This window comes from Papio anubis, chromosome 14 (assembly GCF_008728515.1).
Source record: "Papio anubis isolate 15944 chromosome 14, Panubis1.0, whole genome shotgun sequence".
Taxonomy (NCBI): Eukaryota; Metazoa; Chordata; class Mammalia; order Primates; family Cercopithecidae; genus Papio; species Papio anubis.
Genome location: NC_044989.1, coordinates 55,424,334 through 55,447,806, shown reverse-complemented (window position 1 = coordinate 55,447,806; position 23,473 = coordinate 55,424,334). Strand labels below are relative to the sequence as shown.

The window sequence follows — 23,473 nt, the reverse complement described above, 5'->3', positions numbered from 1 at the left end:
ACTAGTGCTTTGGGATCCTAAGGCAGGAGGATTGTTTGAAGCCAGGAGTTTGAGACCACCCTGAACAACATAGTGAGACCACCATCTCTACAAAAAATTAAAAATTAGCTAGGTGTGGTGATGCATGCCAGTAGTCCCAGGTATTCAGGCAGCTTAGCTGAGAAAATTGCTAGAACCCAGGAGTTGAAGGCTGCAGTGAGCTGTGATCATGGCACTGTACTCCAGCTTAGGCAATAGAACGAGACTCTTTCTCAAAAAAAAAAAGGATGAGTCATATTGTTATCAAGCCACAAATGATAAAGAAGTATGATCTTTAATTAGTTATGCTGAAATATGTAAAAATATTGTCAAGCCAAAACTTCTAAATTTTCTACAGTTCCAATTTTACACATCGATTTTTGAGGTTTTTGGAAAATATTAGTGATTTATTTCCTTCTTAGAAACACTTTATTCATTTTTTAAACTTTCTTCAAAGAGATGAGTCTCACTTTATTGCCCAGGCTAGTCTCGAACTCCTGGGCTCAAGCAATCCTCCTGCCTCAGTGTCCCAAGTAGCTGGAACTACAGGCATGCACCACCGTGCCTGGCTAGAAACACTTTTATTCTTAAAGTCCTTTTATAGTCATTATAAAGTAAATTCAGCCAACTACCAGTTTAAGCTTGTTGGACAGTTTTTCCTAGTTCCCCTTAATCACACTAGTAAAGGTGATATTATGTGGTTTGTATCTAATATCTGTGGTTACTGAAAGAGTGATGAACAGTGCTGGCCTTGTATTAATATCACATAAATGTCAGTTGAATTAATGTAAATATCTACCGGATGTCATTGATGGGGAGTGCTGTCTTTGTGCTTTCTGGTTAGGCATCTTGTCTTTAGCAAGAACCAGCAACAGTGGTACAAAGAAGCAGAATTCCAACCAGGGTTATATCAGCCACTTTCTTGTATTTCTCAAATTTGGGTAAACAAGTAATTGTTGATTTAAATATCAGTGTGAATCTTTGAGTATTTTTCACTTGATATTAATAATTCGGTTTTTTGTTAATAATTGTCTAACAGTGTATTAGACCATGTATTAGTAAAGATACATTCCTGGTCCATAACAGTTGTATATTTCGAGTAGGAAAAATATACAAGTATACGTGTGTCTATATTTCAGCGCTGAATCCAGTAAATACTATAAGACTAACACAAAAGAAAGCATTGTTAGAATTATACAGGAGTGAGAGATAACATGAGGGTTTTATGAAAGAGATTGTCAGATGAGGCCCCAGGGATGAGTGAGATTTGAGATTGGGCTAACTGGCTAAATAAGGTATCACCAGAGGTAAGAGAGCATTGCGGATTGGGAAAACCATATGATTAATAAAGGCTACGTTAAGGTTAAAAAATATTTAGTGAATGACTCATTTCTGACTGCAACATAAAGAGTAGTTGGAAGTAAGGTTGGAAAGATTCAGGAGGATGTCCCTGGTTGAAAAGTTGGAGTCATAGAATCACAGAATGTTCGAGCCTGAAGGAACTGAGGAAAGTCTCTCAAATTTACAGAGTTGGAGCACTTACCCAGAGAAGTTAAATGCCTTTTGCAATGTTGTATAGGTAGGTAGTGGCAGGTCTTCTAACTCCTGCCTGAGTTCAGCCTAGACAGCACTATCTAGGATAGCTCACGTAAGGTTAATCTGGCATTGACTGACAGATTGGATTTGGATGCAGGCAGATCAAAGATTTGTTTGGAGAGCGATAGAATATTCCAGCTCATAAATAGTAAGCACTTAAAATAGAGTGATGGCACTGTGAATAAAAACCAGAAAACATATTTGGGGTATGTTGCAGAGGTAAAACTATGGGACAAGGAGTTGTCTAAGATGTTATTTCCAGTGTATGAAACTGGCGTCCTTAGACATGGGGAGGTTATGAGGACTACTTCCAGCAGATACGAGAGAAGACTCAGCACTTCTGAGTTGGTTGTACTTTGCCAAGATAAAATGGCGTCTTTGAAACAATAATGAAACTGTTCCTTACATTCCTGTGGACTTGGCTTTTTCCCCAGTATAGTATTTTTATGTATTTATTTATTACCAATACAATATTTTTAAATTTCACAATTTTAGCCATCTCAGAATGGATTAAAGCATCTAGATGATGTAACTCTTAGGTTTTGCTAGGATTGCCATGTGCTTTTGGCGGCCACTTTACAATCTTGTTCTTAACACATTGAGCAATTTCCCCTAGAGGTTAGTCTTAGAGAGTTTAGGATTTGGAAATGAAAAAGATCTTTGTTAGGAAAACTTGATGAGACAACATAGTGTCAACTTTAAGGAAAAAAAAAAACCCATAGTCATAACTACCATTTATTGAGTGCATCCTTGTGCCCAGTTACATTAGGCACTTTTCTCATTGAATTCTCGTGATAATCTCCACTTTATAAATGAGGAAACTAAGTTTAGAGGGAAGAATAACTTTGCAAAATTACCTAGCCAGGTAAGTGGCAGAGCATCAGATTCAAGCCTAGATCAGTCTGGCTTCAAAGTGTATGCTTTTTCTGTGCTAGTCAGCAGACAGTGCATATCAAGGAAATACCCCCTTACTGCTGAGTTTTTATATTGCCCTTAATTTGGAAACAGTTGGCTTTCATAGTAGAATATTTTCTTAATTTCTTACAGATGTATAATTTCTGATTGGCATTTTGGGGAAAATTACTTCAATTAGTGACAATTACGATGTGTTTTGTTTTCTAGGGCATATCTGGAATCTGAAGTTGCTATATCTGAGGAGTTGGTTCAGAAGTACAGTAATTCTGCTCTTGGTCATGTGAACTGCACGATAAAGGAACTCAGGCGCCTCTTCTTAGTTGATGATTTAGTTGATTCTCTGAAGGTAAGTTTATTTTGCCTTTCATTTTTGATATACTCAGAACTTAGTATCAAAAGAGTTGAGTGTAAAATTGTATTTTCTATATTCAAGTAAATGATAAAAATTAAATCACATGGCTAGAAACTTGTGTTTTAAAATTCAGAATCCAATCAGATAAGGATGAATAAGTGCTATTCCTTTTTTTTTTTTTTTTTTTTTTTTTTTTGGTAATACTTAATACAGAGAGTCCTGTATTCCTTTTTAAAGGAGAATAAGTTATAAATCATACTTTTGGGCTGGGCGCGGTGGCTCACGCCTGTAATCCTAGCACTTTGGGAGACCAAGGCGGGCAGATCACCTGAGGTCAGGAGTTCGAGACCAGCCTGACCAACATGGAGAAACCCCGTCTCTACTAAAAATACAAAATTAGCTGGGCGTGGTGGCGCATGCCTGTAATCCCAGCTACTCGGGAAGCTGAGGCAGGAGAATCTCTTGAACCCGGGAGGCAGAGGTTTTGGTGAGTTGAGATCGCACCATTGCATTCCAGCCTGGGCAACAAGAGCAAAATTCTGTCTCAAAAATTTTTTGTTTTTTTATATATATATATAAAATCATACTTTTGGAAATCATGAAGATTAAAAGGAAGAGAAAATTAAAGGGAATTTTGACTATAAGCATAAAGATCGTCTAATGCCAGTTTTAATACCAGATGTGATTTATTCATTCTGATTTTGTTTTACAGTCCAGCACTTAGTTTCTTATCTTATATGTGATTCATACATACATGAAAGCTATTTCATATCTTGGACTCTTTCTTATTCTAGATAAGATTTAATATTCTGAAACACCTCAACTGATCTTCAATTGGTCATCATTGGAAGTTTTTCTTTAGTTTGGGATCTTGCTACATAAGCAGCTGTTAAGAGTCTCACCTTGCAGATAAACTCTCCCAAAGTTCTGACTGACGAAACAGGCACTAAACCAGAGTTGTGTAATTTAATTAAGCCTGAAGCACTGGACCTGCAGTGCTTTTCTTTTTCATAGAACTTGGCATTTGTGTTTTATATGCTGTTGCCTGTGACTCTGCAGAAAACAGGCAGACTTGTTTCCAATCGAAGCCTGGACAGAAATGTAGTGGTGGTAATTCTCATAATTTTTCATTTTTCATTTCCAAGAGAAATGTTCTAGTTTATATTTATCACACATGCCAAGGATATAGTAGCAGTAAGGGGGTGACTGGGCCTTTAGACTCAAAAAAACAATTTCTGAACTGGTCAGAATAGGTGTAAGTGCTTAAAGTGCTTTTATTAAAAAAAAAATTTTTAGCCTTTATAACCTGGTAGTTGATACATTATTTTCAGTTGTTTGCGTCTCTGGGATTACAGGCATGAGCCATCGTGCCCAGCCGCATCTCTTATTTATGACTTGGAACTTAAGTTACTTCCTAATAACATCAAGGGTAAATAATGTAGTTTCCTTTTATTACTTATCTCTTTCATATAGAGTGGTTGCATTTAGTGACTGAATCTGGAGTGGTGTTTTAAAATGATCTGATGTCAGTCTGTAAATAAAGAGATTATGGTTATGTTGTTTGGCGTGTTTCATTAGTTTCAAAAGAGATAAAGTAAAAATATTTTGGAGCAAATGAAATAGAACCTTGTACATACAGCCTAGAGGAAGCCAGTAGGTCCTATTCATGTGTTATTACCTTCTGTATGTAGCTGACTTTTAGGGTAGAACATGTGTGAAAAGTGATTGAGAAGGAGGTACTGATGCCGTTTAAGATGGATGGTTTGTGGATAGGAATTGACTGAGAAGAAACACTGTCTATAGGTAGTAATTCAGAGCTTCAAACAGCAAAGGACCATCTCTGAATTTAAGTCAAAGATTGGTGGGGGAGAGAGGTGACTTCAAAGAAAAGCCTGGTGAGCTTAGGAGAGGAGAGATGGTTGTGGTTTTTATGGATTCAATAAACATGGCAACAGAGATACACCAAAAGTCATCCTCCATGTTTGCACAGTATAGCAGTGAAGGCAGCTATATGTCTACAATTTAACATTTTTCTTGAGAGAAATGTCATTCTTGAATAAATCTATTTTTTTAAATTGATGTGTGAATGATGCATTATGCTCTAGTTTTCTGAGTTTGAGTATAAAGTTTCCACTTGTCTTTAATCAAAAGAAAACTTATTCTTTCAGAGAAAATTTTCATCCATACAAAGTCCAATGTGTAGATACTTATGTAGGTATAGAAATATTTGTCAAAGGCAAGAGGAGAGAAAATATGTTAGGGGCTGATGAGATCTTAAGAAACGTTTTAAATCTCTGTTTTGCACAGGTATTTGAGAATCGAATATGAGGACTTTTTAAAATAAGTTTTCAGAAATAATTTCTTTGTTAAATCTTAGCTTTTAATTTCTTTCGAAAACTACATTTTTTTATAAAAGCAATTATGTTATTCATGAGGAAGCTAGCATAAATGAGAGAAATCAAACTTGATAAGTTTTCGCGTTGAGTGACTGCTAATTTGAAAGTAACAGAAAGTGACACATGATGAGATAGATTTCCTTCCTGGAACGCTTGTTGTTTCTTAACAACTTGTTGAAAAAAAGGACTTTGATTAAAATTTAATTTCTCCTTAAGGATTAGCAATACTTTTAAAAAGAAAAGCGAAGAAAAACATACTTGATTGGTTTCCCTGTGTTGTGTTTTTGGCAAGCCCAGAGCTCAAGGAAAACGGCGTGGTGACTTCCCCAGATTGCAGTTCATTTAGGACTGCAAATAAATAACAGTTGCTTCATCATGTTAGCACTTAAAGTGAACCTGGCATTTAGATCTCAAATTCTAGAGGCAAATGAGTAAGGCAGGGAATGTGTCCTTTTCTCCTCATGAAAGGTGATGGGTATGAAGCCCTTGGTGATTCTGGTACACACTCTGATCATGTACATGAAAGGTCTTCCTTGATAACCCTTGTGATTTTGCCACACAAGAATTTAGCTAAACCCTTTCTTAATGTCGTTGTATATGAGTAGTACAGATTCCATCTGTTTGTTTCCATTGAATATGAGGGTACTACAGAAATACTGAATACTTCCTTAAAACAGCTTTTATTGACAAAGGAAGCTGATAAAAAAAACATAACTTCGCCTTTTTATAAAAATGCTTGATAGGGATTACCTTTCTAGAGAGACTTCTGTGTATGGCCACACTTATCCCCCCCCAGTTTTTGTTTATATAGAGAGCATTTTAAAAAGAAAAAGGTTTTCCTGGCCATGCACGGTAGCTCATGCCTGTAATCCCAGTACTTTGGGAGGCCAAGGCAGAAGGATTGCTTGAGGCCAGGAATTTGACACCAGCCTGGGCAACATTGTAAGACTCTGTTCTATAAAAAGATACTAGAAAATCAGCCAGCCATGGCAGCGCATGCCTGTAGTCCCCGCTACTTGGGAGGCTGAGGCAAGAGGATCTCCTGAGTGAGCCCAGGAGGTGGAGAATGTAGTGAGCCATGATCATACCACTGCATTCCAGCCAGGGTGACAGAGTGAGACCCTGTCTCCTTAAAAAAAAAAAAAAAATTATTAAAATCTTAATCTTAAGTTCCTTAATAGTGGACTGTATTACTTTTTGACTTTCAGCCACAAAAACTGGTAGGGAAAGTTATATTCTCTAGCCCTAAAGCAAGCAAAAAATGTGTTTTTCCAATTCCCATTCTTTTTTTACTTTTTCAGCATAAGGAAAAATGTATTTACCTTGTTTAAAAGGATTTATTTTAATGCCTTATAGTCAGATTTTAAATTTGTGGGAAGTTTGCTAATAGCCCCAGTCTCTCCAGTTTAGATGAATGTTTTATTTAAATAACAATGAGTTTAAAAAACTTTATAGGAAGCAACTTTTTATTGGAATTACATTGATTTTATATGATTCATAGCTAGGAAAATGGAAACCATCTTAATTTCAGGAAAATGTAGAAATTCTCATTTCTAAATTTTTGTCATTTAGAAAAGATAATTTTATCAAGCTGTGTTTACAAAATAGTTTTTAAACAACAATTTGAAAGAAGTATCTCTATAACTCATTGTCTTCATAATGCAAGATCTGTTGTGTGCCCTCAAATTTATATCTACATTTTTAGATTATGGGTCACAATTATCACTAGGTCTTTTTTTTTTTTTTTTTTTTTGTAGATGGAGTCTCACTTTGTCACCTAGGCTGGAGGGCTGTGGTGCGATCTTGGCTCACTGCAGCCTTTGCCTCCCGGGTTCAAGTGATTCTCCTGCTTCAGCCTCCCAAGTAGCTGGGACTACAGGCATCCACCATCACGCCCAACTAATTTTTGTATTTTTAGTAGAGATGGGGTTTTGCCAAGTTAGCCAGGCTGGTCTCAAACTCCTGACCTCGGGTGATCCGCCTGCCTTGGCCTCCCAAAGTGCTGGGATTATAGGTGTGAACCACCATGCCCAGCCTACAACTATGACTATTTCTATTTGAAACCATCTTCCTCAGAAATTGAAATTTTAGAGCCACTCTTGCTAGCATGTGAAACCTTTTCCTTGCTTATTGCCTTTTGGAAGGGGCAGTGAAGGAGGAGCCTGGCCTTTCAAAATGGGATCAAAGAAATAACCAAACTCCAGGGCTCATTTGTCCTTTTGTAAACGCCAGTGTGAAATGATGGGCATCCGTGTGCCTGGTCCAAGTTTTCTGGTGGTTGACTTCGGTGAATAAAATAAGACATGTTCTGCAGAGTTCTCCTTTTAAATTCTTGTGTAATGTTCCATTTGTTTTGCTCCTTTGCAATTAACTACAAACTTCTAAGTCCTAGAAAAGATTTCAAGTGTTTATAGAGTGAGCAGCGACCAGTTTTCTAGTCAAATAGTATGGCAGAAATCACTGTTTTAAACATCTGTGGCATGAAACCGTAAATCCTCCCTAGCCCCACTTCCCACCCCCAAAAATGAAAGAAAAGCATATGACAGTGCCTACTGGGCTCAGCTTTTGGGCTAATTGAATATGCCTCTGAGTCGTCTTAGCGGGTTCCTGTCTTTTGAAACCTCAAATCCCAAAAAGCTGTCTAATAATTTTACTTTTGAAGGGACTAAGACCAGGTATTTTCAGCAGAGGGTCTTACTTTCCTGTAATTGAGGCAACTATAATGCTCCAGAATACAGTCTTAAATCTGAAAGTGAGGGGAAGCAAAAAAAAAAAACGGCCTGAGCTCCAGAAATAGCTGACCCAAAAGAACACAAAATCTAGCTCTCACGCTCATAGATAGGCAGCTGTTAACATTCACATTTTGACAGCTTCCTTTCAGGTTCCTTGAGCTCTCAGAAAAATTAGAAGGAAATGGGCTGGGGATGTAGAGACAGTCCAGACAATATCAACTAATGAATGAATCTGAAGGAGACAGAAGGGCAAGTAGAGTTTAGAGTTTGAGAATGCAGAAAAGTTTTGAAATGGTCAGAACTGCCGGAGTAATTTCCGAGATCTTAGTAAGCACTCTCCCACCATTTGCCTTAAAGATGTCCCCTTTCCCCAAATTGAAACATCAGAAATCTGCAGAGCTGTTTCATCAGGTGTGTGATACACGTGAATTTAATTCTCTTATTGCCCGGGAAGAAAGATAAACCAGACATGGCCCTTACCCCTTTTCAGTAAGTATTTGTTAGATCTTCATTACATTTTGGGCCTCCTTCCTCCAGTCTCCTTACTGTGCAAAAGAGGGATAAACTTTGACCTCTTCAGTTAATAAGTATTGGCTATAATGTTGCAAAGTATTTGCCATGGAAGCTTATAGAATTTGTAAGTCCAAAATGAGAGCAGCCTGTTTGCTTCTTTAAAGTGGTGTTTATTGACCTTCTTCCTGCCGTGTTACAAATCCATCATTTGTGGTGGATTCCCATTAATAATGGTTACTCTCTAGGTTAGTTCTCGCTGCCACCCATTTCTCTCCTGATGGTGTGTCCCTGGATACACTTACCCGCTATTTTTGTTTTGGGCCCCCGAAGTTTCCATTTTCTCAACATAGCTGCAACATTTAAAAATTAAGTGATAGCACACAAAAGTGTCCATTTCTGGCAACACTGGCCTGGAGTATTTACATGGTGACAGCATATGGAGCAGGGCTGTTGTAAGTACCCCTTTGAGAGGAAGAATGCATATCACTGTGTGCCTCACTTCTCTCCCAGCCCCTCACATACATGTGTGTCACCTGTCTGGCCCTAAGGACATTTGAGACCTCCCTCTGTTCTTCTCTTTGCCTCGGAACAGCCTGGCTTTTAGGAAGTGTTCTCAAAGAGGCAAGTGACATGCGAGCCCCTTCAGTGGCTCAGGTGTGAAGTCTTGGGCTTCTCTCCTGTGGACTTGGAGTGAAGCCTTGTCAGTGACTGTAATGACCAAATGAGGACTTACTTTAGTTTGTGTTTGTTACTATCTTCTGTCATGTTAAGGGCATCTTTGTTGCTAAAGCAATTTCTTCTAAAATGTGGAAGGTCAACACTTTTCCCTTTACACTTGTGGACAGTGATGGATAAAAATAACTCCCTTGCTCTATAGTAAACTTGCTCAAGTGCAAAAGTTATATTTAGCTTCAGCAATAGGAGTCTGTAAAACTGTGTGAGAGAAAAGCCTTACTAACTGAAGTCATCCTTCAAACCTTTCTACCAGGGGTTCCAATAGCAATTGCTAAGAATAGGACAGCTTAAATTTTTTTTTTCAATTGATAGATACTAAGAATGCCTGATATTTACTGACTTGAACATTAGTTAAATTCAGTTAGGGTGACCAGAGTGTTGCTATTTGTAGAACTGTTGCTTTGTAGAGTCATCCAATGTGTCTTCCTAAGCTGTAACAAGTATGCTTACTAATGTTTGACTCCTTAATGCTCAGTAAGCATTCAGTCAGAGTTCGTTTAATACATGGAGAAAGATAAGCTTTAGATCAAGGGTTAGCAAACCACTGCTTATTTGGGCCATGGCCTGTTTTTGTATAGTGTGGGAGCTAAGAGTGGGTGGTGTACATTTTTAAAGGGTTATAAGATAACAACAAAGTATAATATGAGATACAAACCCTATGTGGCCCATAAAACCTGAAATTTTACTGTAGCTCTTCACAGAGAAAGTTTACTGATCCCTGCTTTAGATAATGGGGGTGCTCTACTACTCCCCTTTTCATTTATACTGTTATATAAGACTAAATAATCACTGTAGATGGTGGCATCATGTTGTTTACCTACGAAATAGGTGAGAGTGATTGCCAGACATATACATGAAGGCCTTGAATTAGAAAGCAAAGGAACTGATGATGACCAATGTTTAACAAAATTCAGACTAACTTTGTGCCTGATCCTTCAAAGGCTGGAGGTGGTATTTTTGGTACCTGAAACATAATTTCCCAGATAAGTACTCTTTGCCCAATTATTGCTTATCAGCTGTCTGAGATATTAATGTGTGAATTATTCAGCTTATATATCTTCAAGCACTCAACTAGTTAGTACTTTGAAATCAATTTTAATAGACAATTATCATACTACCGTTCTAGTCTTCCCATTTAAAAGCTAAATGCTGTTAGTGCTGGAGGGGTAAGATGTACCCTTGGTATATTTTCTGATCTCAGCAGAATCAACTACTTGGTAGTGTAGTCCAGAGAAAATGGGTCAAATCTATTATTTTAGGATTCTGAAATTCATAATTGAGACTGGTGACTTAAAAGTGAGCTGTTCATGGTACTTTACCCAGTCTTCAAGTTGTATGCCTCTGTAGGTTGGCATTTAGATGGGATGCTTTGGAAAGCGTAATTAAGAAACTTTACTTGAATTTTGTTTATAATGGGTTGTTATTTTCTTATAGTTTGCAGTGTTGATGTGGGTATTTACCTATGTTGGTGCCTTGTTTAATGGTCTGACGCTACTGATTTTGGGTAAGTCTACAAAGCCATTGGGATGAAAAATTGCGGGAAAAAAGATTGTGTGCCAGGAGAGCTTAGACATTTTAGTGGGGAATATTCTCACTGTATGAAAAGTAGAGGATGAAAGTTTGGGCCGGGCGCGGTAGCTCACGCCTGTAATCCCAGCACTTTGGGAGGCCGAGGTGGGCGAATCACCCGAGGCCAGGAGTTTGAGACCAGCCTGGCTAACATGGTGAAACCCCATTTCTACTAAAATTACAAAAAAATTAGCCGGGCGTGGTGGCGTGCGCCTGTAATCCCAGCTACTCAGGAGGCTGAGGCAGGAGAATCACTTGAGCCCAAGAGGCGGAGGTTGCAGTGAGCCGAGATCGCACCATTGCACTTCAGCTTGGGCAACAAGAGTGAAACTCCATCTCAAAAAAAAAAAAATGTTTGAGGTTGTATTCTCTTTAAATAAGTTGGTGATACTGCTTCCCAGTTTATTGAAATGCTACCTTAGGTGCTGAAGACTGCTCCTGCTAACAGTGACAAACCAGATAAAGGGTGGCCTTATATGGTGGTGCAGTCATCAATCTTACCAGGGATACCTGTATTTTATGAAACCTGTGATATGAATTGAAGCTAGGAATGGTTCTTGGCTCTAGTGAATAACTAACTACAGCCTCACACCGTTCATTCACTCCTGGAGTGGCTCCTCAACAGCAGGTGCAGCCAGAGATCCTTATGTTCGTATTCATTCATTAGCAACACTGCTTGGTTATCTTGAGGTGCCAGTTTCATAGTTTTTTGAGTGTTTATTTCTCCCAAATCATTCCAGTCTTTTTGAAAAGTTGTGTATTTCCCTTTTCAGCTCTCATTTCACTCTTCAGTGTTCCTGTTATTTATGAACGGCATCAGGTAATTTCCTAACTGCTGACTTCAGAATAGAGCGCCCACTCTATTACATGGGATTTATGAATGTATTAGTGCCCATTTTCAATGTCTTCTAAAAATGAGAAATGTGATAGTTTCTTAAGCCTTTAGTTTGACACATAGTAGTGGTTAATAAGATTCTTTAGCAATGGTAATTAATAATTCCTTTATACCTCTCTTTCAGGCACAGATAGATCATTATCTAGGACTTGCAAATAAGAATGTTAAAGATGCTATGGCTAAGTAAGTATTTAAAAATCTGCAGTGTTTTTACTAGGATAAGGTGTGCTGGATTGTGAGAACAGTTTTTTCATATTGCAGGCATAATGAGTAACGAATCTCTGTCAGACCTTAAGTGTGACTTCAGAGTTGCCAAAAAAGATTGTTTTTCTAACATTTGGACCATTCGTTTCTGGGTTTATTATGTATTTAAGGCTTTGTTTAAATCTAATTCATGAGGCCAAGGTGGCAAAATTACAGTGTAGAATTAGGCAGCTTCAAGGATTTCATTTCTTGTGTTAGCTGAATAACATACAAGTGGTTCTTGGAAGATGGTATGTTAAGCAGCAGCAAACAAAACTGATATTTACATTGACTTTTTCATTTTCAGAATCCAAGCGAAAATCCCTGGATTGAAGCGCAAAGCTGAATGAAAACACCCAAAATAATTACTAGGAGTTCATCTTTAAAGGGGGTATTCATTTGAGTATATGGGGGAGGGTCAGGGAAGAACGAACCTTGACATTGCAGTGCAGTTTCACAGATCGTTGTTAGATCTTTATTTTTAGCCATGCACTGTTGTGAGGGAAAATTACCTGTCTTGACTGCCATGTGTTCATCATCTAAGTATTGTAAGCTGCTATGTATGGATTTAAATCGTAATCATATCTTTTTCCTATCTGAGGCACTGGTGGAATAAAAAACCTGTATATTTTACTTTGTTGCAGGTAGTCTTGCTGCATCTTGGCAAGTTGCAGAGATGGTGGAGTTAGAAAAAAAAAGCCCTTTTCAGTTTGTGCACTGTGTATGGTCCGTGTAGATTGATGCAGATTTTCTGAAATGAAGTGTTTAGACGAGATCACACCAGTAAAGCAGGAATGGAAAATCTTGCTTTTCTGGTATGTTCTAGGTGTATTGTGACTTTTACTGTTATATTAATTGCCAATATAAGTAAATATAGATTATATATATATAGTGTTTCACAAAGCTTAGACCTTTACCTTCCAGCCACCCCACAGTGCTTGGTATTTCAGAGTCATTGGTTATACATGTATAGTTCCAAAGCACATAAGCTAGAAAAATAAAATACATTTCTAGGAGCACTACCATCTGTTTTCAACATGAAATGCCACACACACAGAACTCCAACATAAATTTCATTGCACAGACTTCCTGTAGTTAATTTTGTCACAAACTCAACTCTATGGACTGAATCTAATGCTTCCAAAAATGTTGTTTGCAAATATCAAACATTGTTATGCAAGAAATTACAAAATGAAGATTTATACCATTGTGGTTTAAGCTGTACTGAACTAAATCTGTGGAATGCATTGTGAACTGTAAAAGCAAAGTATCAATAAAGCTTATAGACTTAAAATGTACTTTGGTATTTTCATTTCATGAAACGAAACTGCAGATTAAAAATGCACATAGTGGGTAGACTGTGCTTCAACCAGTGAATGGTAGCTTGTGCTTTTAGAAGTTTTTTCAGCTGATGGTGCAGCTGTTTACTTGGGAAACAAAAGTCAACAAATGTGTTTACATAATCAAATTTATTTGACACATAAAATGTTTAAGTGATGTGTTTTATACTTTTTGAAAATAAATTCATGCACCGATATTTTAACGTATATCATACAGTGCAGGATTTATGAACATACATAAAATCATACCATATAAACGTTTACAAATAAGTTTTTCATGACACACGGACACTATTGCTCTTTAAGTATGGTTGTACATTTCATAACTAATGGATTTACTGTTCTTCCACGTGGTTATTTCAATGCAAGAGCCGATCAGCATGAAGAGTCTAGTACAATATAGGCAGACATGGTTATCACTCAGCATCACCAGTCACATGGTTACAGAAAACAGAATTGGGACTGCATAGGGACTCTACTGTGGGCCCAACAACCTATTCGTGGATTGATGTAAGGCATTAGTAAATTGGCATATAAAAATAGCTTAATGAGTGATCTAATCCATTTAGAATGCTGAAGCACTTCTGTGGTAAATGTTTGTTAGTCTATTCTTTAATTGAAAATGCTTCATTTTACCTTTTCTCTAAACTGACAAATGCAAGTAGCCAGTAAATGTAGATCTCGAATTTGTGTTCACTGAACGGAAGGACTAATAGGCGTCTATGTGCTCAGAACGACCAATCCCTCACCAGCTCTCCTTTCAGTGAGCACTGTCAGCCACATCCTGTAGTCACTGGTCAGCTACATGGAAAGTGTGACTGATGGGGCGTACGGATGGCTTCTGGTAAAGATTGTCCAAGTCATATTCTGTCATACAACCAACTCCAAGGAACTCTAACTCACTTTATAATTTTGATTTACCAGCTATTCCTTGGGTTTACAATTTGTTCTGCAGGTAATTTTTTTAGAATCTGGACTTGACCTACATAGTTCATCTGAAGCAATCAATGGAGTCACCTCAACTCCACTCAGGGTGGTACAATAAGGTGCAGCCTTGGGTTACCCCATTTATCTTAAGATTTAACAAGATAAGTCAGCTCATTCTCCTGGACCTTCCAGAGCCTTTTTTCCCTTCCATTTTATAGTAGAACTTTGTTTAATTTGAATTCTATTTTGGATTTTGTGGGTTTGGCACGAAACACAATGAAAACCCATGATTCTACCCCGTCCCGAACTTCAGTTCCTTTGCTGCTCACCTTCCCATAAGCAGGTAACTGATGTCTTTCATTTAGGAAGCCTTGGCATGAACACCGGACAAGGGTGACATGCTGAATCTGCTAAGGGTCCTGCAGCCCTCCTCAGCTTTGAAGTTTTAGCACCATATGGAGAAAGGAGAAATTGGTGGGAGGTGAGACAGCAGCCCACACAACTGGAAACTTTCAAAGGCACTTAATGGATATAAAACTCTGCAAATGAAACATTAAAAAATTAAGTTTCTCAACTCCTTTATACATGGCTCATTTGGTTTTGAAAGCTAAATTGGAGAACAGAGGCTAGCGATACTTCTAGTACTTCGGTGCATCTAACTTAGGCTGTCTTGTTCAACTTATTTGTAAAAATGAACATTCTTGAAGTATATAGAAACAATAGCAAAACATCTTTGTAAAAGTTTTGATGCAAATTAAAAGCTACATATTGGTTTAGGTAACCGAGGCTTCAAAATTTGTCAGCGGGCTACATTATCAGATAGGAGTTCTTTGTCAATGTAGTCAGTATGTATAGTGTTTAGTCTCAGGAACAGAGGCAAGCAGTCTTAACATTTTACAACTTGACCTTCCTTCGTGGCATCACAGTTTTGGAGAGTCCAGATTATGGGAGCAGCTGTGTAACTTCCGCAGCATTTTGAGCTTGTGCGTCCGGGGCAGCATGGTAGGCATTTCCCAACGGCTGGTGGCAAGGAGGCACCTCAGCGTGGCCTCTGCAGTTGCGGCTGGTAGCAGCAGCAGCAATAACATAAGAGGCTTCTGGCATTTACAGACATCGCCACACAAATACACTGAAAAGGCAGACCAAACAGTCATTTTGCATAGCTGGACGTCATACTTGTGTCAAGTGGCAAAAAACAATCTTGCCAAGTGCTCAAAAGTCAAGCTCAGGTGATGTACTGAACATTTTGACTTCAAAAGGTAACCCAGGGATCTTGCCACCAAATTAAGATCTATTGCTTTTTTTTTTTTTTTTTTTTAAAGGTCTGTTTTTTCAATTGAGTTCTGTTTGGTTCTTTCAGCAGTTTGAATGTCTGTGCTGAATGTTGGTCCGTGAGGACTTTTGGCACTTTGATATCACACTCTCTCCTGTTACTATTGAAAAGGTTTATCAACTCCACTTGAGTCAGAGAGCCCTTTCGAGTGTTTAGCACAGAGCCGGGGTCACAGCGTGCTCCCGTGCCTACAAAGGCCTATAAGCCCTGCATGGTTAAGGTCACTTCTAAGTCTTTTATATTAAAACACAGCGTACATTGGGGTGACCAGTTCATTTATGTCTCTTACTCCTAGCTTGTTGATAGTTTGGTTGGTGCTGCTTTGAATGGGTGTTTGCACTCTGCAGGGAGCTGCTGTCAGTCCTATCTCAAGGGCTGTAAGTGCCAGAAGTAGCCAGCACAGCAGGCTGGAGATGGGTGCTCCCAGGCAGGCCATCAGAAATATGCAGTGCTTTTGAGTGGGAAGTGGGACGAAATTCTTTATAGGTGCCTTTCTTACAACCTCAGACCACTAGGAAGTATCAGAATGCATGTATTTCTTCTTTATCCCCTCAAGAGTTTTGCTTGGGCTGAATAGAACCCAGTATTCCTGCTACAATGAAGCTCATCAGAAATGGGGAAGCTGAGTGAGTTAGAATGACCTAGTCCTGTTCCTCTATACTATAAATAAATAAATTCCCAACACTGGTGATCAGCTGGGAGTTCTATGGATGAATTTCCATTCTAACCTGATTGTGCACAACAGCCCGTGGGCTGCCAAGAGCTCCTACTCCAATCAGCCGTGTCAGGTCTCAGCCACCTGTCCCTGTCCCCCAGCAGTGCCCAGAGTAGCTATCACATGCCCACGCCATCCCAGGACAGCTCCAGTCACAACCATTGGGTTGACAGTCACCAAAGAGTAAATGCCTTATCTCGGAAAGTACTTGCCTTCATGAGGACTCATGGAATTTCCTGTTTATTAGCCCAACATCAGCCCTCCCCATGCCCCTGGGAGAGGCTGACTCACAGCACGCCTGAGATGGGGAGGGAGAGCTGGCCAGGCCTGGGGAGTAAGAACTGGGTCCGCTAGGTTAGTACCTGCAGTCGTCTCCTCCAGTGCTGACCACATACTTGTCATCATAAGAGAAACGGATGTTTGTCACGTGAGCCGAGTGACCAAAGTATCGCTTATGTTTGGCCTGTGAGCAAAAGTGAATGGAGACAGTTAAGAGACTCTGGCTCCTCTCAGCAACCACAGACTCCTTCCAGCACTCAAATCCCCTGCTCCCAGAACCTTCCTTCACTGGGGACTCCCATTTGGTCTGGACTCATCTATTAGCCAGGCTTTGGCTGACTTTCCTGCCTCTCATCCTTGCCCCACTTCCGGCCATTTTATCCACCCTCCATCCTCCCTTCTGGCTTCCAGGACTGCCCCTCCAGGAGGTGAAAAAGTCATTGCCATATTTCCACAGTACTGGGACAGGGTTTCTCTGTGTCTCCCAGAGGTTCATCTAGATGTGGCCCCTATCTCTTGCAGACGGCAAAACAGAGAACCTGCAGAAAGGTTACTCTGAGGAAGACTCACAAATTTCTCTGTGCACGGAAAATCAAAGAGCTTCACCAGCCCAAAGTCATCTCCTGTGACAATGTTCAGGCCAGCGTGGGTCACACATGCGCAGTTGACATCAGCTTTGTCTGCATTTCGTGGCCAGATTCCAATGACTTCATCTCCCAGGACACTGTTCCAACAGAAAGGAGGGTTAGAAGGAAGTCACGTGCAAAGGTTTCTTGCAGTCAGTCATCACCTCCCAGGGATAAGGAAGAGAGGGATGTTTAACATCAGGGGTCCCCAAAAGCCAGGCCGCGGACCGGGACTGGTCCATGGCCTGTTAGGAACCGGCCGCAGGGCAGGAAGTGAGCAGTGGTGGCTCCACCTCCTGTCAGATCTGCCGTTGCATTAGAGTCTCATAGGAACCGCGAACCCTAGTGTGAACTGAGCATGCGAGGGATCTAGGTTGCAAGCTCCTCGAGGTGGAACAGTTTCATCCTGAAACCCCACCACTGACTTGGTCTCTGGAAAAAATTGTACTCCATGAAACTGGTCCCTGGTGCTATTTTATGTAATTCCGTACAGCCATGTGGCCCTCCTGGCATGAAAGCATCTGTCTTCTTCCCCTCTGTCCATTTGTGCCAGCTCTTACTGTTCCCCCTCTGCCTCCGTCCCCTACACTCCAAAAACAAAAGTTACCCCCATCTTTGATTCTCTCCCTGTTCCCTATGGTCCCCTTGAATATGTGTGTGTTGGGGAGAACAGCAGGGGTTCCTTCCAACTCACAGGCTAAATGGCCTCTTTTCCCATGAATTAGCCATTGTTTCTCATCCGGCTAAGCAGGGGTCTGGCCCTCCTACTCCCTTCCCCTGGTGATTGGAGACCCACTGTGCACTAGGATTGGCCAAGAGACGGCAGATGGTTTCCTGTTGAACTTGATGGAAGGGGTTGGAGACTTGTAGGAGAAATTACACAAAAAGAGGGACTTTGCATTTCAAAAACCTAGGTCAGATCAAAGCCAGTGTCTTACACTAGTGCCAAGAAGCCTCCCACCCTCACCCCCAAAAGAAAAGACAACTCCATTTCTCAGCTTCTCCAGATCCTGCACAAACTTGGAGGCTGAGCCTGAGACAAGAGATTCTCTTGTGACCTTTTCCTCAGGTTTTTTCTTCCAGTCAGTCACCTTGTCCAGGAGGCCCAGGTGATCTTCTCAATGACCATGGCTTCAGTTACCTGCTTCCCCAGGGGGACCTCATGCACCTGGCGCTTATAGGCACCTGTTGACACCTGTAGGTAGAAGAGAAGCCATGTTCATCAACGTTCTTTCTCAGTTCCACAGACTGCCTTTGGGTGCACTGTTTCCCAGAACACTGGCCCAGCCTCTGCATCCCGAGGGCTTTTCTCCAAACCCAAGCTCAGCTCCAGGCTGCAAAGCCTATGGCCAGCCCACGGCAACACCAGCAGGCCATTTCCCCATCTTTCTTCTCATCCATTTTCTCACTATTTTCCAGAGTCCTAAGGCAGCAATTCTCTTGAGTGTGGTTCCTGACCAGCAACCTCAGCCGCATCTAGAAACCTGTTAGAAATGCAAATTATTGGGCCCCACCCCAAACCTACCCAGACACAGAAAGGGTGGGGCCCAGCAATGCCGGCTGTAACAAAGCCGCCAGGTGTTTCTGATACACAGCAATCCCAGTTCTCAGGAAACCAAGAACCTTTGGTACAGAGGTAAGGCAGGTTTCTCACACCAGCAGCTGGTACAGGTGATCTCTGAGGTGTCTAAAACCTGACCCTTGGTGCTCTGGGAATCTTCTAAGGGAAACAGACCACTTTTCCTACCATCAAGGACAGTTGCAGTGAATGGCTGCTGCCTTCCTCTTCAGCCTCCTCTGTCCCTGCAGTGCTTCTCCTGGAATGAGCTGGGAAGCTGAGCTCTTTCCTGCCTCGGGCCTTTCATGCAGATGGACTGGAACAGTGTTCCCACCTCTCTGCTGGCTAACGCCTACACACCCTGCAGACCTCAGCTGAAATATCGCTTGCTGAGAGGAAGTGCATCTAAATTCAGCACCTTGTTACATGCCCCCCAGAATGCTGTACTTTTCCTTCTTGGCACATAATCACAGTTTGTAATTGTATTTATATTTTGTGATTGTCTGTTCAGTGCTTGTCTTCTCTGTTACAGAGCAAGCTCCAGGAAACAGGGACTGAAACTGCCTTTGCAAAATTATGACTGAGACAGTGAAAGAGATCTAACTTAACTGGCTCCATCTTGCTTCCAACCTACAAGCTGACCTTGTTCATTCCTGGACTTAGGCTGAACTATGGGAGAGTTCATAGTTTATGGTTTAAACAAAGATGGTAGTAGCCCTTTCCCAAAGCAGACCTCCTTGCCTGGGAACTAGATTGCCTTTGTAGGACTAACATCAGCCAAAAGATTAGAAATTATGGTTTAGGAGTCATGCAGCTGGAGGCTACAAGATTCTGACCCTCAAACTGCTCGTAAATTCAGTGCTTGAGACATTTTGCAGACCCTGCACTTGATGGATCAGCTGGCCCCACCCAGATCCATAAAGTGGCTCATCTGATTTTGTGGCCCCCCACCCAGGAACTGACTGAGTGCAGGAAGACAGCTCCAACTCCCTATGATTTCGTCTCTGATCAATCAGCACTCCAGGTTCACTGGCTTCCCCCCACCCACCAAATTATCCTTAAAAACTCCGCTCCCCGAATGGTCAGGGAGACCAATTTGAGTAATAAAACTCCGGTCTCCCGCACAGCCAGCTCTGTGTGAATTACTCTTTCTCTATTGCAATTTCCCTGTCTTGAGAAATTGGCTCTGTCTAGGCAGCGGGCAAGGTGAACCCCTTGGATGGTTACCGGACCAGTCTCCTTTTGTCCATCTAAAAGTCTAGCATAGTGCCTGGTTCAGCAAATAGTTCAATGAATAAATACATCCTCTCTCCTTTTGCAGTGAATATCCAGCTCCAGGACAGCTCACAAACGCAGATTTGTTGAGTGCTGGAGAAATCATTCTGTTTTCAGGGGTCAGTCCCAGCAGTGGACCCCTCTCCCTCCCTTCCACTGGTCAGCTGCCCTGGGACCCAGGGATGAGCTTTCACTCCAGGCCCACTGGCTGGAGTCCAGGGCCCACATATGGAGGGGCCATTCTACCCAGTAGAGTTTGGAAATGACATCAATAAATACCAGAAGTGGCACAAGGCTTAGGTGTAGCCCAGAAAACTAGAAATCAGGAAACTCTGAAGAGGAGGTGGTGTCAGGCCTCTGAGCCCAAGCTAAGCCATCATAACTCCAGTGACCGGCACGTGTACATCCAGATGGCCTGAAGCAACTGAAGATCCACAGAAGTGAAAATAGCCTTAACTGATGACATTCCACCATTGTGATTTGTTTCTGCCCCACCCTAACTGATCAATGTACTTTGTAATCTCCTCCACCCTTAAGATGGTTCTTTATAATCTCCCCCACCCTTAAGAAGTTTCTTTGTAATTCTCCCCACCCTTGAGAATGTACTTTGTGAGATCCACCCCTACCCCCCAAAACATTGCTCTTAACCCCACCACCTATCCCCAAACCTGTAAGAACTAATGATAATCCACCACCCTTTGCTGACTTTCTTTTCGGACTCAGTCCACCTGCACCCAGGTGAAATAAACAGCTATGTTGCTCACACAAAGCCTGTTTGATGGTTTCTTCAGGCAGACACGTGAGACGGTGAGGGGCAAATTAAAGATGATTAGGGCTTGTGTTTCCTGCTTTTATTACTCTTCACTATTTTAAATTCTCTAAGTCTCTGTTTCTACATTTACAAAACATGAAAAAAGTAACTATTTAAGGAGTTCTGGTGAAGAGTGAGCACATTGCCTGGCACACAGTAAGGACTCGATTAATACAGGCCATTGTTATTATTGCTGTTATTATTCGTTGCCCCAGATATCAGTAAACCCTAAGCATACCTGAATGTATTTGCCATCTGCAGAAAAATCCATCTGAATGACAAAGCTTGGAATATCTTTGCAGTAGCCAATGCGGTTCAGATTTGTGCCCTGAGTGAGGTCATAGAAGTCGACTGTGTGTTCAGAAGAACCAACGGCTAAGAATCGGTTGTCTGGGCTGATTCTAGAAAAAGCAATCCAAGAGCAGGGTCCATGAGGAGGGCTGTTTGGGGCTGGTCAGGCATGAAGGCTGCTCTGACAGGCCTTCCAGGCCCAAAGGAAATGAGAGCCGCCTTGTGACTCACATGTGGTCACCTCTCCTGGCATTCTATAGAATTCAACCATTTATCTGGATCGAATCCCCAGGAAATATGGTAGAATGACATTTACAAGTAATTTTAACCACACTTATATGGAAATTAGCAAGGCCTTGTCTGAGAGCGAGCGTGGGAGAAGGTATTCTTTCATAGGTGACTTGTTGAAAGTGACTCGCTCACAGCTGAGTTCTTTATTCCAGCCGTGGCCGGAATGGGAACCACTGGTAAGCAGAATGCTTGCCTTTCTCCTCCACGCCCAGACCACCCACTTAGGTACCTGATATCTTGGATAGCAGATTTCCGGTCCCTTTTTTTCCCCCAAACTTTCAGGCTGTTCACCAACAAGATGACAAACTCTCCATTCTTCATGCCAATGGCCACCATCTCCCCGTCAGGGCTGTAGGCCGCACACCTGGCTGCGTGGCCCAGGCTCACCTTGTTTAACAGCTTCTGCATTGATGCAAAGGAAAGTCACCTGAGCCCTTGGCCCCCTCGGCTGGTCTCCAGGAGACATCGTGCACCAGGCCAGAGAAGTCAGGCTGACTTTGCAGCCACTGCAGGCCACCAAATCTCTTACTTCTTAGAGTAAATGTCCCTGAATAACTGAGGTGGGCTGTATGTTTTGATTAGAGCAGCTTGGGGGACAACAAGTTTTAGGGCTGTGGCTGGCAAACTTTTTCTGTAAATGATTAGGTAGCACCTACTTTAGACTCTGTGGGCCATAAAGTCTGTCGCAACTACTCACCTCTGCCCGCTGTAGCACAAGACAGCCACAGTACCTGAATAAAACAGGGCAGCTGGACTTGTAGAAACAGGCCACAGGCCAGATATGGCCTTTAACTATAGATTGCCAACCTCTTGTTTAGGGGAAAGAGTTTGAGCTTCTGCCTCTGCTGGTTCAAATTCTGAATCCTGGCCCTGTCACTTACTAGCTGGGTGTGTTTGGGTAAATTACATCTCGGTTTCTCTAGTTTTACTAATAGCGATGTTAATAAGGGCTTTGCGAGGTTATTGTAGGCACTGATCATGTCCATGAAGCAGCTGGGGTTATGTAGGTCAAGTAGTGACAGCTGTTGCTAATGATGTTTAATAAATAATTACAGAAACTAACTTAGGAGTCTAACAACCATACTCAGGCTTTTACCTGTCTATTCTGTGACTATGACACTAAAAATACAACATTTACCAGCCATTTTAAAATGAAACCAAGCATTTTAATTAGTAGAACCTGAGTACTTGTTTTAACACTGGATAAGGCATGAGGATTGGGAAGAACCCTTCGTTCCCTCCCACCCGCCCCCTCCACCCAGCCACTCCCTGCTGTTTCACAGTTTTACTCCAGGTGAACTTTAACACTGCCTTCCCAAACTCGAAGAGAAACCTTGTTGGGATTTTGACAGAAATACATTAGGCCCATTTGGGAACATTGACATTTTAAATCATTTTTAGTCTTCTCATCCAGGGAAAACATCATTTGATTCCATATTTTTAGTTTTGTGGGTTCTTTCATGACAAGAGAATAATCGTTGTCAAATATATCGTTTAGATGGGTTGTGGTGAGTGGGCCTTCTTTTATTGTTAGGTTTTCTACCTTGATCTCCTATCTGGCCCCATCCCCGTCTCCGCCATGATGCTGGCTGGGCCTCCCCTCGCTCAGCTCCCACGGCCGGCAGCCCACTCGTGGGCATCTGAGTTTGGGCAGAGTCGGCCTCACCTTGTCAGCCAGGTCCCAGATCCGGGCTGTGCCGTCGTTGCTGGCAGAGATGAACAGGTCCTTGGAAGGGTGAGTGGCCAGGCCCCAAATCTCCCCTTCCATGTGACCATCAATCAGGATATTAGAAGCAGCATTTTTTTCACCAACTTCAATTATTTCTCCGTCTTTGGTTCCCACTAAGATTTTTCCCTGTTGTAATTGAAACACTATTAGAAAAAAGACAAACAAAACACAAGTAACTTGGGAAAATGCCTTTGCAGGGTTAATATTAAAATAGGAAGGGGTGAGAAGTGTTGTTTTTGTTTTTGAGACAGGGTCTCACTCTGTCACCCAGGCTGGGGCGCAGTGGTGACATCTTGGCTCACTGCACTGCAACCTCTGCCTCCTGGGTTCAAGT

General features: G+C 41.4%; 2 protein-coding genes across 7 annotated transcripts in view; one reads left to right on the top strand and one right to left on the bottom strand.

Annotated features, from left to right (window-relative positions):
- Positions 1–13,262, top strand: part of RTN4 (reticulon 4) — a 79,461-nt gene extending 66,199 nt beyond the window's left edge. For all 3 annotated transcript variants that reach the window (XM_009184184.4, XM_003908661.5, XM_009184185.4), the window contains 5 exons: positions 2,737–2,875; positions 10,692–10,761; positions 11,600–11,646; positions 11,846–11,904; positions 12,272–13,262. In XM_009184184.4, coding sequence (XP_009182448.1) covers positions 2,737–2,875; positions 10,692–10,761; positions 11,600–11,646; positions 11,846–11,904; positions 12,272–12,314 — 358 coding nt within the window. In that variant the 3' untranslated portion in view covers positions 12,315–13,262. The remainder of the gene's footprint in view (positions 1–2,736; positions 2,876–10,691; positions 10,762–11,599; positions 11,647–11,845; positions 11,905–12,271) is intronic.
- A 152-nt stretch (positions 13,263–13,414) lies between these two features.
- The window catches only part of EML6 (EMAP like 6), a 254,910-nt gene continuing 244,851 nt past the window's right edge, over positions 13,415–23,473 (bottom strand). For 2 of the 4 annotated variants that reach the window (XM_017947530.3, XM_017947534.3), the window contains 7 exons: positions 23,077–23,265; positions 21,640–21,812; positions 21,067–21,229; positions 18,276–18,379; positions 17,129–17,282; positions 16,642–16,742; positions 13,415–15,360 (listed from right to left, as the gene is read on the bottom strand). In XM_017947530.3, the coding sequence (XP_017803019.3) occupies positions 15,336–15,360; positions 16,642–16,742; positions 17,129–17,282; positions 18,276–18,379; positions 21,067–21,229; positions 21,640–21,812; positions 23,077–23,265 (909 nt within the window). In that variant the 3' untranslated portion in view covers positions 13,415–15,335. Of the gene's footprint in view, positions 15,361–16,641; positions 16,743–17,128; positions 17,283–18,275; positions 18,380–21,066; positions 21,230–21,639; positions 21,813–23,076; positions 23,283–23,473 lie in introns of those variants that run through there. The other 2 variants (XM_031655162.1, XM_003908660.5) reach the window with 2 other exon arrangements.